This window comes from Ranitomeya variabilis, chromosome 2 (genome assembly GCF_051348905.1).
Source record: "Ranitomeya variabilis isolate aRanVar5 chromosome 2, aRanVar5.hap1, whole genome shotgun sequence".
NCBI classification, from domain to species: Eukaryota; Metazoa; Chordata; class Amphibia; order Anura; family Dendrobatidae; genus Ranitomeya; species Ranitomeya variabilis.
Genome location: NC_135233.1, coordinates 1,003,617,122 through 1,003,636,438, shown reverse-complemented (window position 1 = coordinate 1,003,636,438; position 19,317 = coordinate 1,003,617,122). Strand labels below are relative to the sequence as shown.

At 44.9% G+C, this 19,317-nt stretch overlaps 1 protein-coding gene across 1 annotated transcript in view; it reads left to right on the top strand.

The window, feature by feature from the left end:
* LOC143808492 (galactose-3-O-sulfotransferase 2-like) overlaps window positions 1–17,137 on the top strand; it is an 86,964-nt gene extending 69,827 nt beyond the window's left edge. The window contains exon 4 of the mRNA XM_077291220.1: window positions 16,129–17,137. Within this exon, the coding sequence (XP_077147335.1) occupies window positions 16,129–16,920 (792 nt within the window). The 3' untranslated portion in view covers window positions 16,921–17,137. The remainder of the gene's footprint in view (window positions 1–16,128) is intronic.
* Window positions 17,138–19,317: the final 2,180 nt, after the last annotated feature.

Sequence of the window (19,317 nt, the reverse complement as noted above, 5' to 3'; positions counted from 1 at the left end):
TTTCAAGCTGGTTCCCCGCCAAAAGCCCTTTCTTCCCTATATAAATCGGACCCGCCCCCATCAGTCAGGTGTCCTGAACTGCTCTGGTCAGAAATCGCTTCCCCCCGGAATAATGGTGACAGCCCCGACAGTTCCATCCCAGACACGCAAGAGGGACCGTTAGCCTGGCTCTCCTCCCTACACTCCCCCACTCTTTTTCCTCTCCATTCCATGGGCGAGACTCTTCAAGGGGTGTATGATTGTCTCTTCTTCTGTGTGGATTGTTGCCAGATGAAATTTTCTTGTTCATAGCAAATGGCGAGCTTACCAGCTGTTGTTTGTTCGGAGCATCTCAGATCAGGAAAAGTAGTGGAGTTCTCCTGTGGGACAGAATCCGGCTGTGAGGGCGGAGCCATGGCTGAGGCTGTATCCTCTGGTTCCAACCTCTCAAAGCCCTCGAAGCTCAACTCTTCACCCCCTTTTTCGTCCTAATCTGCTACAGGTGTCTGGATTGTTTCGGAAGCCTCGGGCTCCTCTTCCACCCGTACAGGGGTTTTATATAATCAGAGTCGGAGCATATTCCATGGAGGGTTCGAGTGGGGGCATCCTCTTTTCCCTCAGGCTGGACTTCGTACACGGGTCTCTCAGGACTAACTCTTCTCTTTACCCGATACGGGTCTTTTTCCCAATGGTTTTCCAGCTTGTTGTGAGGATGCACTCCCACACTAAGACACGGTCTCCAACTTGAAACTCTGTTGCTCTGGATGGGGTCTTCTCCGCATATTCTAGCTCCTGCAGTCTAGTCTGACCAAATGGATGTAAGGTTTGTAGGCGATGTCAATGTTCCCGAACCCAGGAGGACACCCCCGTCCGTGGGTAGTCCTCTTCTGGGTCCAATGCCACCTCAGAGATTCCCTTCCCATCTCTACCAAACAGGAGGAAATAAGGCGTATATCCTGTGGTTCAATGCACTCGATTATTATATATCCACACCAGTTCAGCAACATATTCAGGCCACCGGACCTTTCACTCTTCTTCTAAAGTTCTTAGCATCTGAATTAGAGTATGATTAAATTGTTCACAGGTGCCATTACCCTGAGGGTGGTAGGGTGCAGCGGATTCTGTGGTCTGGTCTCGAGTTGGAGTCACTACTGCAAACTTTGTAAAGTGATCCACCATTACTAAGCAATGCTTATAGCCCTGATGGGCTGGGCCAATGGTCAGATAGTCTATTGTCAAGAAATCTAGGGGAGCGGAGGTTACTATGGACTGGACGGGAGCTCTTTGCTCCGGCGGCTTAGTCAGTTCACATGTTCGACAGGCCTCTTCCACTTTTGTTTTAAACTGGGGGTGGTAAATGAACTGTTGTAGCCATTGGAAGGTTTTCTCTGGGCCAAAGTGGGCTCCTTGCTCATGTGCAGTAACGGCAACCTCGGGTAACAACACTGTCGGGATTATGACTTGCCAGGTCATACTGAGCTTGGTCCGCAATTGTGCTTTCCGATACACTAGGCCTTCCTTCATCCGAAGCTGTTCCCACTACCGAAGGATTCGTAACACCTCTGCAGACAGAGTACTTCTTTCTATTGAGCTGGGGAGTCTTTGAGCAGCCACACACTGTCTCAACAATTCCAGTTCACTATCTTCCTGTTGAAGTTGAACTCACTCATACCGAGATCGTCCCAGTTTGCCTTCCTGGGCCGAGGTGTGTATTTGCTCCTATGTTGCCACCACCATCCTGGTGGGTCTCAGAAGCTTTGGAATTTCTTCATCTTCCAGCTCTGCATCTCTGTCCCACTCTGGATTAGTACTTCTCCTCCTAGACAGGGCATCAGCATGAGTGTTTTGTGCTCCCCTCTTATAGGCAATCTAATAGAGAAACTTCACCAATCTGGCCACCCATTGCTGCTCCAGAGCCCCCAGTCTCGCATTCTCCAGGTGCATTAACGGGTTGTTGTTACTGCGCACTAATACTTTGGAGCCAGATAGATATTATGCGAATCTCTCCATCATAGCCCACACTAACACCAGCAGCTCCAACTTAAAGGAGCTGTAGTTGTCTGGATTGCATTCGGAATCATGAAGGGACCAGCTAGTGAACACGATCAACTTCTCTTTCCTGTCCTGCATCTGTGACAACAAAGCTCCAAGTCCCAGCAGACTCCCGTCGGTGTGGAGAATAAATGGTTGTGAGAAATCTGCATAAGCCAAGATAGGTGATTCGGTGAGTGCTCTCTTTAGATCTGGAAAGGCCTCTTCTTGGGACTCCTTCCAGCGGATTTTCCAGTTTTTTGCACAGGAAGGTACCTTTTTCAACAGCTCCAGTAACGGCTTTGCCCGCAGAACGAAGTTCTTCACAAAGCGCCTGTCATATTCGGTCAGTCCCAGGAATGCCTGAATATTCTTTATGGTCTCTGGAGTGGGCCAGTGTTGAATCCCAGCAATCTTTTCTCTGGAGGGCTCTGTCCCATCAGTGGAAACGACAGGGCCCCAGTACTTAATCTGTGTGCAAAATAAATTTCATTTTTGGGGCTTCACTTTTAGTCCATGTCTCTGAAGATGGACCAACACTTGTTCTAAGCACTGCAGATGTTCCTCTAATGAATCCGCATAGACTATAATGTCGTCCAGGTAGATGAGCGTGGATTCAAAATTCAAGTCCCATAGGCACCTTTCCATGACGCGTTGAAAAGTCCCGGGAGCGTTAGCTAAGCCGAACGGCATTCGATTGAACTTGTACAAACCCATGAGAAGAATAAAGGCTGTCTTCACTCGATCTTGTTCAGACATGGGTACTTGCCAGTAACTGCAGGCAGGGCCGGCCCGAATGTATAGGCGAACTAGGAGGCCACCTAGGGCACCGACCCTAAGGGGGCGCCAGAGAAAAAATAGAAAAAATTATAAAAAATCTTTTCAAAAGGCAAAAAGTTTTAGGGATGGAAAGAAAAGTGTACATAAATTTTTTTACCATAAATTTAAAAGAAAAACCGTTCAATTTACGCACGGAAAGGAGGCGCTAAACTACGGACATGAGTCGTTTGCATCGTCTGCTGACAGGTGTTTGATCCCGCGCGTTTATTTTGCTCCTAAGTTTTCAAATGTTGGCAAAGCAAACAACTAAAACAAACAACTAAAAATGCTCACTTAGCACACACTACACTAAGGGGGCGCCCGAGAGAAAAAAATACGTATACTTAACCCTCCATCAGGAACAATGGATCTAACAGGCGCAGCTCTTCTACTTTCATTTCTCCCTTCTCACCAGATTTTCAGGAAAGCCCCTCCCTCTAGATAGTCTCCTGGGCGGCTCTAGCTGCTGTGTGAAACCTGATACCACAGCTGGTCTGCAGAGCTTCAGGAAGGAAGATATAGCTGTGTGCTGGCTTCTCAGGCTCATTGTTCCCGAACACATCACACTTTATAAGGTTGGTATTTAATGTTTTTAGTCATTACTATTGTTTCTTTAGCTTGTTTTATGAATGGATAGAGGAAGGTTTGTGGATATCATATTTCATATAAATAAGGCAGATTTTTATTATTTGTTATTGATTACTTTGTATATATTTGTCCTATACAACTTCTCAGAAGATTAAAGAGTTAGGAGAGAGTTAATTAATCATTGTTGTTGTGGTTTATTTTGCTCCTAAACTTATATCCCAAGTTTTCATTTACTGCCAAGAATAGTAGGGGCGCAACAAAATAGTTTCGCCTAGGGCGCCGTAATCTCTCGGGCCGGCCCTGACTGCAGGTGAGGTCCAATGTAGAGAAAAACCTGGCTTTTCCCAGAGCAGATAGGGACTCTTCAATCCTGGGTAATGGGCATTAGTCTCTCACAGTACAGGCATTGAGTTTTCGGTAATCCACACAAAAACGTAAGGTACCATCCTTCTTCCGCAATAACACAATTGGGGCAGCCCATGGACTCTGGCTCTCCCTAATCACACCCGCCTGCAACATCTGGTTCAACGTGCTCTTCACCTCCTGGTATAACTGTGGGGGAATTTGTCGATAATTTCTCTCATAGGTGCAGTGCTTCCAGTTGGTATCCCATGCATAATGGCCGTGGTGCAGCAAAAATCATCTTCGTGGAGAGCAAAAACATCTTTATACTTTCCCAGCATAGCTTCTACCTTTTGTACCTGGGTGGGTTTGAGTTTGGTCAACTCGGCCCAGATTCGTTTCAGTATGGGTCGGCCCTCTTTGATGTAATGAGGTTCTGATGCTGAGATGGAGTTCACTGCCACAGTCCAAGGATCTCCAGGTTGTACTTCCACTTGTACTGCTTGGGAAGGTATTATTTCTTCAGGTGGATTCATTACTCGGGCCACCACACTTCTGGGAAAAATGGTGATGTCCTGATCTCCCAAATTAATACACCGTACAGGAACAGTCCCTTCTTGTACAATGGCTAACGTATGCACCACTAGGAGTCCCATGGGTAATTGTTCAGAAGAAGATGATTCAATTTGGACCTCAACCCTTTCCAAGGTGACACAGACATGGACGGGCAGAGACAGCACTGTTTGTCCCAATGGAAGAACAAGTTTGGTGGAAGCAGGGACGATCACTTTTCCCAACACTCCTCCCTCACAGCTAGACTCTTGTACTTGTGCCACCCGGGCCAGTTGTTGGTAAATTCTCCTTTGGGGGGTATGTGGGCCCCACTGTTTTAGAAACTCATTAGATAGCTCCCTGATGAGAAGACTTCCAAACTCTTTCAGCACGTTCATTCCCAAGGTGATGGCGGGTCCATTATTTACTTTTCTCTGGATCAGAATCACACCTTTCTATCCCAGGTCTCTCCTGCAGATAGACACTTGCATCTATACCACCCCTGTGACTGGGATGGGTAGTTGGTTGGCCACCATTAACTTTATCACATGGCCCCATTTAGGCCGCTTTGCTCCTGGAAAATGTCGCCGGAAGTGTGCCCACTCTCCGCAATTGTAACACGTGATGAGCCTCGGCTGGCGAAACATTCTGGAATCACGGTGGGGCTCTGGGCCTTCCTTGCTCTCTGAAGAATTACTGGTAGCCTCCATTTTCTTCTTTATGTCAGCCAGTTCTACTTTCACACTCACAAGTTCTCTCCTCAGTTCTTCTACCCATTGGGGTTCAGCAATGGCGTTTACAGACACCTCTACTCATGTTCACGCATGCGTGCCTCACTCCCTACTTCAGGGAAACTCATTTGGGGGGTTCACCCGGACACATTCTCGCAGGGCTTGTTTTGTCAGCACGTCCCGCAACCCAGTCACTAGGAGGTCTCGTAACATTATGTCTTTGGGTCCTACTCCCATGCCGTCTTTTCTAATAATCGCAGTGTGTAGCACTTGCAATTCATTCATATATTGGGTTGCGGTCTCCCCTCCCTCTGCATTCTACTAAAAAGGTGTGTTCTCAGTTCCCCTACGTCTGTGGGGTCTCCATGAGTCTCCTCCAAGATCTGAAACACCTTATTAAAGGTATCTTGGTCTCGGGGATCCGTAAAGTCACTGAATCCCTGGCTTCTCTGTCCAGTGCCATAATGGCCACCTCAGCCTCCAGCGCAGGGGTCATGGGTGCATTCTCATCATGCATCTAAAGCGCTCAGTCCAGCTCCAAAGCAGAGTGTTGCTCCCTGTGAATTTGGACAAATTGCTTAGCATGGGAAAAGCTAGTTCTGGGGCCACTCCCAACTGCTTGGTCTGCTGCCTGCATGCTATTGTACTGTTCCCTGCCGACTATGCCAAGTGTAAGATGCTAGCAGGAGACACACAGGAGGCAGAGCAAGGGTTAACAGGGGTTTTTATGTAAAACAACAATAGATCAAGCAGGGGGTATTATTATAAAGATAACAACAGCTTAACTTATCAGTCTCTGGGTCTTGGTAGGAGGTGGCTGGAAGATTCCTCGGTGGCGCCGCAGGTAGCGTAAGAAGTCTCAAATCTGGTCCTGCAGAAAGGCGATACACTGTCTCCTGACAGTGGTGAATCCTCTGGGTCCTTCGGCACGTGGTCTCCTGGTACGGGCACGAGATGTTGTAGAGGTGTAGGTCCGCGGCACAGTGGACGTAGAAAACAGTTCGGCAGACAAGGCCGGAGGAATAGTATTCAGTCCAGTGGTTGCAGTGACAGGAACAGGCCGGCACTCAGCAGACACTGCAGGGATAGGACTCAGCAGTACCTCTGCGGTGGTGAGCGGAACGATGCTTTGAAGTCCTGTAGCACAGAAAGTAAAAGAGCACAAAAAGTCCCAAATAAAATCCAAGTAATAATTTATTCCAAAAATACAAGTAGACACTACAAAATAACCATAAAATAATCAAATAGACAAAGTGAAATAGCTAACATTACAGGTATAACACCCAGAAACCGCGTATATCAAAGTGGATGGGAGGACACAAAACACTAATCCCACAGACAATGTATGATATGCCATCACGTTGGGTAAAAAATGTCACTGGTAAGAGATATCAAAGTGCTCAGAACAATAAATCAGCACAGCTTCTAAAACATAGTAACATAGTAACATAGTTAGTAAGGCCGAAAAAAGACATTTGTCCATCCAGTTCAGCCTATATTCCATCATAATAAATCCCCAGATCTACGTCCTTCTACAGAACCTAATAATTGTATGATACAATATTGTTCTGCTCCAGGAAGACATCCAGGCCTCTCTTGAACCCCTCGACTGAGTTCGCCATCACCACCTCCTCAGGCAAGCAATTCCAGATTCTCACTGCCCTAACAGTAAAGAATCCTCTTCTATGTTGGTGGAAAAACCTTCTCTCCTCCAGACGCAAAGAATGCCCCCTTGTGCCCGTCACCTTCCTTGGTATAAACAGATCCTCAGCGAGATATTTGTATTGTCCCCTTATATACTTATACATGGTTATTAGATCGCCCCTCAGTCGTCTTTTTTCTAGACTAAATAATCCTAATTTCGCTAATCTATCTGGGTATTGTAGTTCTCCCATCCCCTTTATTAATTTTGTTGCCCTCCTTTGTACTCTCTCTAGTTCCATATATCCTTCCTGAGCACCGGTGCCCAAAACTGGACACAGTACTCCATGTGCGGTCTAACTAGGGATTTGTACAAAGGCAGTATAATGCTCTCATCATGTGTATCCAGACCTCTTTTAATGCACCCCATGATCCTGTTTGCCTTGGCAGCTGCTGCCTGGCACTGGCTGCTCCAGGTAAGTTTATCATTAACTAGGATCCCTGTTATGGTTCTCAATGGCAAGAGAACATAGCCCAGCAAACATAAGAACTAGCTCTTGGAAGGATGGAAACTAAACTGACCATGAACTAAACCTGCCGCACAACTAACAGTAGCCGGGTAGCGTAGCCTGCGTTTTATCCCTAGACGCCCAGCGCCGGCCGGAGGACTAACTAATCCTGGCAGAGGAAAATATAGTCCTGGCTCACCTCTAGAGAAATTTCCCCGAAAGGCAGACAGAGGCCCCCACAAATATTGGCGGTGATTTTAGATGAAATGACAAACGTAGTATGAAAATAGGTTTAGCAAAATTGAGGTCCGCTTACTAGATAGCAGGAAGACAGAAAGGGCACTTTCATGGTCAGCTGAAAACCCTATCAAAATACCATCCTGAAATTACTTTAAGACTCTAGTATTAACTCATAACATCAGAGTGGCAATTTCAGATCACAAGAGCTTTCCAGACACAGAAACGAAACTACAGCTGTGAACTGGAACAAAATGCAAAAACAAACAAGGACTAAAGTCCAACTTAGCTGGGAGTTGTCTAGCAGCAGGAACATGCACAGAAAGGCTTCTGATTACAATGTTGACCGGCATGGAAGTGACAGAGGAGCAAGGCTAAATAGCGACTCCCACATCCTGATGGAAACAGGTGAACAGAGAGGATGATGCACACCAGTTCAATTCCACCAGTGGCCACCGGGGGAGCCCAAAATCCAATTTCACAACAGTACCCCCCCCTCAAGGAGGGGGCACCGAACCCTCACCAGAACCACCAGGGCGATCAGGATGAGCCCTATGAAAGGCACGGACCAAATCGGAGGCATGAACATCAGAGGCAGTCACCCAAGAATTATCCTCCTGACCGTATCCCTTCCATTTGACCAGATACTGGAGTTTCCGTCTGGAAACACGGGAGTCTAAGATTTTTTCCACAACGTACTCCAACTCGCCCTCAACCAACACCGGAGCAGGAGGCTCAACGGAAGGCACAACCGGTACCTCATACCTGCGCAATAATGACCGATGAAAAACATTATGAATAGAAAAAGATGCAGGGAGGTCCAAACGGAAGGACACAGGGTTAAGAATCTCCAATATCTTGTACGGGCCGATGAACCGAGGCTTAAACTTGGGAGAAGAAACCCTCATAGGGACAAAACGAGAAGACAACCACACCAAGTCCCCAACACAAAGCCGAGGACCAACCCGACGCCGGCGGTTGGCAAAAAGCTGAGTCTTCTCCTGGGACAACTTCAAATTGTCCACTACCTGCCCCCAAATCTGATGCAACCTCTCCACCACAGCATCCACTCCAGGACAATCCGAAGATTCCACCTGACCAGAAGAAAATCGAGGATGAAACCCCGAATTACAGAAAAAGGGAGACACCAAGGTGGCAGAGCTGGCCCGATTATTGAGGGCAAACTCCGCTAAAGGCAAAAAAGCAACCCAATCATCCTGATCTGCAGACACAAAACACCTCAAATATGTCTCCAAGGTCTGATTCGTCCGCTCGGTCTGGCCATTAGTCTGAGGATGGAAAGCAGACGAGAAAGACAAATCTATGCCCATCCTAGCACAGAATGCTCGCCAAAATCTAGACACGAATTGGGTACCTCTGTCAGAAACGATATTCTCCGGAATACCATGCAAACGGACCACATTTTGAAAAAACAGAGGAACCAACTCGGAAGAAGAAGGCAACTTAGGCAGGGGAACCAAATGGACCATCTTAGAGAAACGATCACACACCACCCAGATGACAGACATCTTCTGAGAAACAGGAAGATCCGAAATAAAATCCATCGAGATGTGCGTCCAGGGCCTCTTCGGGATAGGCAAGGGCAACAACAATCCACTAGCCCGAGAACAACAAGGCTTGGCCCGAGCACAAACGTCACAAGACTGCACGAAGCCTCGCACATCTCGAGACAGGGAAGGCCACCAGAAGGACCTTGCCACCAAATCCCTGGTACCAAAGATTCCAGGATAACCTGCCAACGCAGAAGAATGAACCTCAGAAATGACCTTACTGGTCCAATCATCAGGAACAAACAGTCTACCAGGTGGGCAACGATCAGGTCTATCCGCCTGAAACTCCTGCAAGGCCCGCCGCAGGTCTGGAGAAACGGCAGACAATATCACTCCGTCCTTAAGGATACCTGTAGGTTCAGAATTACCAGGGGAGTCAGGCTCAAAACTCCTAGAAAGGGCATCCGACTTAACATTCTTAGAACCCGGCAGGTAGGACACCACAAAATTAAACCGAGAGAAAAACAACGACCAGCGCGCCTGTCTAGGATTCAGGCGTCTGGCGGACTCAAGATAAATTAGATTTTTGTGGTCAGTCAATACCACCACCTGATGTCTAGCCCCCTCAAGCCAATGACGCCACTCCTCAAAAGCCCACTTCATGGCCAAAAGCTCCCGATTCCCAACATCATAATTCCGCTCGGCGGGCGAAAATTTACGCGAGAAAAAAGCACAAGGTCTCATCACGGAGCAATCGGAACTTCTCTGCGACAAAACCGCCCCAGCTCCGATTTCAGAAGCGTCGACCTCAACCTGAAAAGGAAGAGCAACATCAGGCTGACGCAACACAGGGGCGGAAGAAAAGCGGCGCTTAAGCTCCCGAAAGGCCTCCACAGCAGCAGGGGACCAATCAGCAACATCAGCACCCTTCTTAGTCAAATCAGTCAATGGTTTAACAACATCAGAAAAACCAGCAATAAATCGACGATAAAAGTTAGCAAAGCCCAAAAATTTCTGAAGACTCTTAAGAGAAGAGGGTTGCGTCCAATCACAAATAGCCTGAACCTTGACAGGATCCATCTCGATGGAAGAGGGGGAAAAAATATATCCCAAAAAGGAAATCTTTTGAACCCCAAAAACGCACTTAGAACCCTTCACACACAAGGAATTAGACCGCAAAACCTGAAAAACCCTCCTGACCTGCTGAACATGAGAGTCCCAGTCATCCGAAAAAATCAAAATATCATCCAGATACACAATCATAAATGTATCCAAATAATCACGGAAAATGTCATGCATAAAGGACTGAAAGACTGAAGGGGCATTTGAAAGACCAAAAGGCATCACCAAATACTCAAAGTGGCCCTCGGGCGTATTAAATGCGGTTTTCCACTCATCCCCCTGCTTAATTCGCACCAAATTATACGCCCCACGGAGATCTATCTTAGAGAACCACTTGGCCCCCTTTATGCGAGCAAACAAATCAGTCAGCAGTGGCAACGGATATTGATATTTAACCGTGATTTTATTCAAAAGCCGATAATCAATGCACGGCCTCAAAGAGCCATCTTTCTTAGCCACAAAGAAAAAACCGGCTCCTAAGGGAGATGACGAAGGACGAATATGTCCCTTTTCCAAGGACTCCTTTATATATTCTCGCATAGCAGCATGTTCAGGCACAGACAGATTAAATAAACGACCCTTAGGGTATTTACTACCCGGAATCAAATCTATGGCACAATCGCACTCCCGGTGCGGAGGTAATGAACCAAGCTTAGGTTCTTCAAAAACGTCACGATATTCAGTCAAGAATTCAGGAATCTCAGAGGGAATAGATGATGAAATGGAAACCACAGGTACGTCCCCATGCGTCCCCCTGCTTAACACAGACATAGCTTTCCAGTCAAGGACTGGGTTATGAGATTGCAGCCATGGCAATCCAAGCACCAACACATCATGTAGGTTATACAGCACAAGAAAGCGAATAATCTCCTGGTGATCCGGATTAATCCGCATAGTTACTTGTGTCCAGTATTGTGGTTTATTGCTAGCCAATGGGGTGGAGTCAATCCCCTTCAGGGGTATAGGAGTTTCAAGAGGCTCCAAATCATACCCACAGCGTTTGGCAAAGGACCAATCCATAAGACTCAAAGCGGCGCCAGAGTCGACATAGGCATCCGCGGTAATAGATGATAAAGAACAAATCAGGGTCACAGATAGAATAAACTTAGACTGTAAAGTGCCAATTGAAACAGACTTATCAAGCTTCTTAGTACGCTTAGAGCATGCTGATATAACATGAGTTGAATCACCGCAATAGAAGCACAACCCATTTTTTCGTCTAAAATTCTGCCGTTCACTTCTGGACAGAATTCTATCACATTGCATATTCTCTGGCGTCTTCTCAGTAGACACCGCCAAATGGTGCACAGGTTTGCGCTCCCGCAGACGCCTATCGATCTGGATAGCCATTGTCATGGACTCATTCAGACCCGCAGGCACAGGGAACCCCACCATAACATCCTTAATGGCATCAGAGAGACCCTCTCTGAAATTCGCCGCCAGGGCGCACTCATTCCACTGAGTAAGCACAGCCCATTTACGGAATTTCTGGCAGTATATTTCAGCTTCGTCTTGCCCCTGAGATAGGGACATCAAGGCCTTTTCCGCCTGAAGTTCTAACTGAGGTTCCTCATAAAGCAACCCCAAGGCCAGAAAAAACGCATCCACATTGAGCAACGCAGGATCCCCTGGAGCCAATGCAAAAGCCCAATCCTGAGGGTCGCCCCGGAGCAAGGAAATCACAATCCTGACCTGCTGAGCAGGATCTCCAGCAGAGCGAGATTTCAGGGACAAAAACAACTTGCAATTATTTTTGAAATTTTGAAAGCAAGATCTATTCCCCGAGAAAAATTCAGGCAAAGGAATTCTAGGTTCAGATATAGGAACATGAACAACAAAATCTTGTAAATTTTGAACTTTCGTGGTGAGATTATTCAAACCTGCAGCTAAACTCTGAATATCCATTTTAAACAGGTGAACACAGAGCCATTCCAGGATTAGAAGGAGAGAGAGAGAGAAAGGCTGCAATATAGGCAGACTTGCAAGAGATTCAATTACAAGCACACTCAGAACTGAAGGAAAAAAAAAAAAAAAAAATATTCAGCAGACTTCTCTTTTCTCTCCTTTCTCTGTCAATTAATTTAACCCTTTATGGCCGGTCAAACTGTTATGGTTCTCAATGGCAAGAGAACATAGCCCAGCAAACATAAGAACTAGCTCTTGGAAGGATGGAAACTAAACTGACCATGAACTAAACCTGCCGCACAACTAACAGTAGCCGGGTAGCGTAGCCTGCGTTTTATCCCTAGACGCCCAGCGCCGGCCGGAGGACTAACTAATCCTGGCAGAGGAAAATATAGTCCTGGCTCACCTCTAGAGAAATTTCCCCGAAAGGCAGACAGAGGCCCCCACAAATATTGGCGGTGATTTTAGATGAAATGACAAACGTAGTATGAAAATAGGTTTAGCAAAATTGAGGTCCGCTTACTAGATAGCAGGAAGACAGAAAGGGCACTTTCATGGTCAGCTGAAAACCCTATCAAAATACCATCCTGAAATTACTTTAAGACTCTAGTATTAACTCATAACATCAGAGTGGCAATTTCAGATCACAAGAGCTTTCCAGACACAGAAACGAAACTACAGCTGTGAACTGGAACAAAATGCAAAAACAAACAAGGACTAAAGTCCAACTTAGCTGGGAGTTGTCTAGCAGCAGGAACATGCACAGAAAGGCTTCTGATTACAATGTTGACCGGCATGGAAGTGACAGAGGAGCAAGGCTAAATAGCGACTCCCACATCCTGATGGAAACAGGTGAACAGAGAGGATGATGCACACCAGTTCAATTCCACCAGTGGCCATCGGGGGAGCCCAAAATCCAATTTCACAACAGATCCCCAAGTCCTTCTCCCTGTCAGATTTACCCAGTGGTTTCCCGTTCAGTGTGTAATGGTGATATTGATTCCTTCTTCCCATGTGTATAACCTTACATTTATCATTGTTAAACCTCATCTGCCACCTTTCAGCCCAAGTTTCCAACTTATCCAGATCCATCTGTAGCAGAATACTATTTTCTCTTGTATTGACTGCTTTACATAGTTTTGTATCATCTGCAAATATCAATATTTTACTGTGTAAACCTTCTACCAGATCATTAATGAATATGTTGAAGAGAACAGGTCCCAATACCGACCCCTGCGGTACCCCACTGGTTACAGCGACCCAGTTAGAGACTATACCATTTATAACCACCCTCTGCTTTCTATCACTTTCTATCACTAAGCCAGTTAATTACCCATTTACACACATTTTCCCCCAGACCAAGCATTCTCATTTTGTGTACCAAAACAGTACATTTATAAATACCAAGTCAAAATATAAGGTGCTGCTATAGGAAAACTGAAAAGCAGTAAGACACTCAACTAGTAACAATGTAACCCAGCACAAAATTAGGTATGTATCACTTTAAGATACATTTACATTACTAGGGTTGTGCAATGATATCCTTACCCATAGTCTCCACCGCGGTCACCTGACATGTGAGCAGCTGACATGTGCCCGCAATAGGCGAGGGCAGAATCGCGATCCGCCTGCGCCTATTAACTAAAAGTTCAAAAGTACAACTTGCCCCGCAAAAAATAAGCCCTCACATGGCCATATTGACGGAAAAACAAAAAAGGTTTTGGCTCTGGGAAAAAGGGGGGCTAAAAGCAAAAACGCAAAACTGAAAAATGCTCCGGCCATTGCGGGGTTAAAGTGTGATAGGAATCCTACCTAAACACAGGAAGAATGCACAAACTCCTTGCAGATGTTGCCCCTGGTGAGATTGCAACCCAGGACCTCAGTGCTGGAAAGCTACAGTGATAATCACTAAGTCACTGAGCTGCCCCAAATGTAGCCTAATCATAATTACACTAGATGGTGGCCTGATTCTAATGCATCAGGTATCTACTATATAATTGTCTAAGGGTCACTTCCGTCTTTCTGTCTGTCCATCTGTCTGTCTGTCTGTCACGGAAATCCCAAGTCGCTGATTGGTCGCAGCAAAACAGCCATGACCAATCAGCGACGAGCACAGTCCGGCGGCAAAATGGCCGCTCCTTACTCCCTGCAGTCATACCCGCTCCATACTCCCCTCCAGTCAGCGCTCACAGAGGGTTAATGGCAGCGTTAATGGACCTCGTTATGCCGCGGTGTAACGCACTCAGTTAACACAGCTATTAACCCTGTGTGACCAACTTTTTACTATTGATGCTGCGTATGCAGCATCAATAGTAAAAAGATTTAATGTTACAAATAAGAATAATAAAAAAAAGGTTATTCTCACCTTCCGACGTTGCGCGCTGTCCTCGGCAATGCAAGCGGCAGGTTCCGGTGCCAAGGATGCTATGCGAGAAGGACCTGCCATGACGTAACGGTCATGTGACAGCGACGTCATCACAGGTCCTACGCTCATACCAACCCTGGGACCGGAAGCTGCTGCGTGCACTGCACACAGGTGCCAGGACTTCAAGGGGCCTTCGGAAGGTGAGTATATGTTTATTTTTTATTTTATGTCTTTTTTAACCACGCATATAGTGCCCACATTGCTATATACTATGTGGGCTGTGTTACATACTGCGTGGGCTCTGTTATATACTACATCTCTGTGCTATATACAATGTAGCTGGGTAATATACTGTACAACGTGACTGTCCAATATACTACGTAACTGTGCAGTATACTACGTGCTCTGTGTTATATACTACGCAGCTGTGCAATATACTATGTGGCTGTGTCGGTTCTGTTATATACAACGTCGACTGTGCAATATACTACGTGGCTCTGTTAAATACTACGTGGCTGTGCAATATACTACATGTGTCTCTACAATATACTATGTGGCTATGTTATATACTACGTGGCTCTGCTATATACTACATCACTGACCAATATACTACATAGCTGTGCAATACACTATGTAACTGTGCAATACACTACGTGACTGTGTTATATACTATGTGGCTGTGCAATATACTACATGCCTGTGCAATATACTACGTGGCTCTACAATATACTACGTGGCTATGTTATATACTACGTGGCTCTGCTCTATACTACGTGGCTGACCAATATACTACGTGCCTGTGCAATACACTACGTAGCTGTGCAATACACTACATGGCTATGTTATATACTATGTGGCTGTGTTATATACTACGTAGCTCTGCTATATACTATGTAGCGCTGTGTTACGTACTACGTATCTCTGTTACAGTATATACTACGTAGCTATGTTATACTACGCCGGTTGTGTTATATACTACGTCACTGTGCAATATAGTATGTAGCCTGTGCTATATACTACCTACATATTATAGAATAACTGATACGTTAGAATTGGGCCACCATCTAGTTCTAGAATATGCATGTAGTTTATTTATGGAGATTTAAGAATAATGCAATGAATACACAGGATTTTAAGAGTAAAATATATACATTATCATTAAATTTCATTGCTTGTAGAACTTAATACAAATGAATGAAATTATTAAACAGATCATCAAAATATATAAACCATTACATGAATATCTAACTGTATTTAAATAAATCATCGGGCGAAAGAAGTGCATCGGCACTATAATATATTTGTTAACAATATCAACCCAAAATATTTTTGTACACCACATTGAGTGACTGAACGTGTTCAGTAAACGTGAGTGAACTATGTCGCACTGTGACTGACAGAACGTGTTCAGTAAACATGACTGAACTACGTGGCACTGTGACTGATAGAACTTGTTCAGTAAACGTGACTGAACTACGTGGCACTGTGATGGACAGAACTTATTCAGTAAAACGTGAGTGAACTACGTCACACTGTGACTGACAGAACTTATTCAGTAAACGTGAGTGAACTATGTCGCACTGTGACTGACAGAACTTGTTCAGTAAACGTGACTGAACTACGTGGCACTGTAACTGACAGAACTTGTTCAGTAAACGTGAGTGAACTATGTGGCGATCAATCAGCGACGCGTGATTTCCGTAACAGACAAACAGACAGATGTAGACGATTATATAGTAGATTTTACTGAAATGTCATTTTTATAATGGATTAATTATCTCATTAATTTTGAACAGGTTAGAAAAGTGATGCCAGACGACACATTCTACTTCACAATCCTGCGAAACCCAGTCTCTCGGATGGAATCATCTTTTGCCTATAACAGGAACAATGGACCCTTCGAAATGGCTAAAAGCCTGGAAGATTTTTTAAACAATTCAAAAATATATTACAAAGGTACAGATGGATATGGCTATCTTGGTAAGGATTGGATAACTTTTGATTTAGGTTTTGAGCCTAATGATTCCCTTGAGCACTCAGTATTATCATGGCAGGCAATGGATAACATATTTGATCTGGTGCTGATCACAGAATATTATGATGAGTCTCTTGTTCTCCTGAAGCATGCTCTCTGCTGGTCTTTTTATGATGTCCTGTCTTTCCCTCTGAATAGTAGAAGCAACAGTACTAAAAAAACACTAACGCTGGAAACTCAGGAAAGGGTAAAATCATGGAATAATTTGGACTGGGATATGTATGTCTATTTCAATAATACTTTCTGGAAACGTGTACAGACATTTGGAGTGGAACGTATGGAACATGAGGTTAAAGAACTACAGAAAATGAGGACTTTGATGTCTGAGAAATGTCTTGAGGATGAGGTTGACCCCCAAGAAATTAGGGACCAGTCATTGAAGCCATATCAATCTGGGATTGCCAGGATCCTTGGTTACAACCTAAAGGTTGGACTGTCTAAGGACGATGAGCTGCTGTGCAAAAGACTCATCACTCCATCACTACAGTACAATACAATTTTACAAAATAAGCAGAGGAAAAAGCTCATACCAAGGACAACATTGAAGCCATGAACCATGTGACCTTGTTATAAAAGTTGTGACGTCTGCATTATCCACCCAACATTCCTTATTCCACAAGCTTTAACAACTGTCCACTTCCTACACCCGTAAAGCTTTGCTTAGAAACACAGTCAAGACAAAAATGCAGGTTTTGCTATTTTGTCCTGAAAATTGACACCATGGTGGAAATCAGAAACATCTGATAATAAAAATGGTCCGTCGGGTATCCAAACAGAAATAAGAATATAGATGTGAACAGAGTATTAAATAGCTAACTTGAACAATATCATCTTTACTGACATATTCCATGATTCCAGAGATGTACATAGTACATACAGCCTACCCCAAATATAAATTTGGAACTGGGAAGCATACTTTCATCTCCTAACACATTTACGCACTCTCCCTTCCCCGATACTGTTACCTACTTACACTCCCCAATAGAACTCCTGTGTTTTGGGCTCCATTGTAGTACTAGCCTTGCCGCCGTCCACCTCCTATATGGCGCAGCTGTGGTGTCAACTGTGTGATCAGCTGACCTGATCATGCTAGTGATGTCAACCTGACCCGAAAGTGCCAGCAATTAGCACTTGAATTGTACTTGTGTTTGAAAGAAGTGAGTACAATTGAAAGCTGAGAGCCTGTGCTTTACATTTTCTCAGCTTGATAGCCAGTTAAATTCTGGCAATGGTTATGTTACAAGTGAAAGGGGAGAAGCCAGCGCTGCTTATGGTCAGAACGCAATACAAAAAGTGCACATGCATATATTGATTTCTAACTGTATATCAAAATGAGACATTTAGCAAACAATCAATTCTTTGAGCCACACTGCCAGGCCAAGGCATTCTCATAATGGGGCAGTCCTACTCTATGATTTTTATATTTGATGTGCCATTACGGCCTCCTAAATGTGTTGGAAGCAAGACCACATTAATCCCACCTTACGTTTTTTATATTCGCTGTGCCATTACGGCCTCCTAAATGTATTAAAAGCGGGACCATATTGAATGCAAACTGTACCTGTAGTGTTTCAGAATCGCTCCCATGGCGCCAGTAAGGGTACGCACAGATAAAGGTCGACCAGGTCCAAACATAGACATTTCAGATCTGACCTCCACACTGCCTGACCAGCACCACAGATAAAGAGTGAGACAGTCCCAGGCACAGGTGCACAAATCAAACAGAGTCTGGGGCAGGGCAGGGCTGCTGTGTGTGTGTACAGCAGCCTAGATCAATCACTATGAAAACAGAAAGAATGGCGTGCATAACCCAGCGCGCATGGCAAAAGCCACAAACCAATATCAAAATAAAAGGGGAGAAGCCAGTGCTGCTTATGGTCAGAACGCAATAGAAAAAGCGCACATGCACATATTGATTTCTAACTGTATATCAAAGCGGAGTGGCTCAAAGAATTGATCAATTGTTTGCTAAATGTCTCATTTTGAAATACAGTTAGAAATCAATATGTGCACTTTATGTATTGTGTTCTGACCATAAGCAGCGCTGGCTTCTTCCCTTTTTTATTTTCATATTTGTTTGTGGTTTACCACCACTGTTGCCATGCGTGCTGGGTTATGCACGCCATTCTTTCTGTGTTCATTGTGATTGATCTAGGCTGCTGTACACATATACAGCAGCCCTGCCCTGCCCTAGGCTCTGTTTGATTGTGCACCTGTGTCTAGGCCTGCCTCACTCTTCATCTGTGGTGCTGGCTGGGCAGTGTGGAGGTTGGACCTGAAATGTCTATGTCTGGACCTGGTCAATCTTTATCTGCGCTTGCCCTTTCTGGCGCCATGGGAGTGATTCAAAAACACTTCAGGTACAGTTTGCATTTAATGTGGTTTTGCTTTTATATACATTTAGGAGGCCGTAATGGCACAGCGAATAAAAAAAAATTAGAGTAGGACTGCCCCATTATGAGAATGTCTTGGCATGGTGGGGTGGCTCAAAGAATTGATCTATTGTTTGCTAAATGTCTCATTTTGAAATACAGTTAGAAATCAATATGTGCATGTGCACTTTATGTATTGCGTTCTGACCATAAGCAGCTCTGGCTTCTGCCCTTTTATTTTTATGTTACAAGTGGTTTGAACTGGGTACACTAGAGTGCTTAATTTTATAATTAATGGGGCTGTTCAAGTTTTTGCTGAAAGTCTGCAGTCACTTTATGTGACTGCAGAATTCTGAAAGCTCACAGCGCACCACACATTGTCAGGATTCTGCCATGCCAACGTCATGTAACCGCAATTATGCAATTTCCAAACTTATGGCTTGATTCTGACTACATGTCTAGCCTCTCTGAATACAGGTGAAAGCTGTTCATGTCTATTCGGCATATCACTGTACGTATGCACCCCACTCGGAGCCCCTCTGCAGGTTGCATTTAGGGCTAAATCCCTTAGATACAAC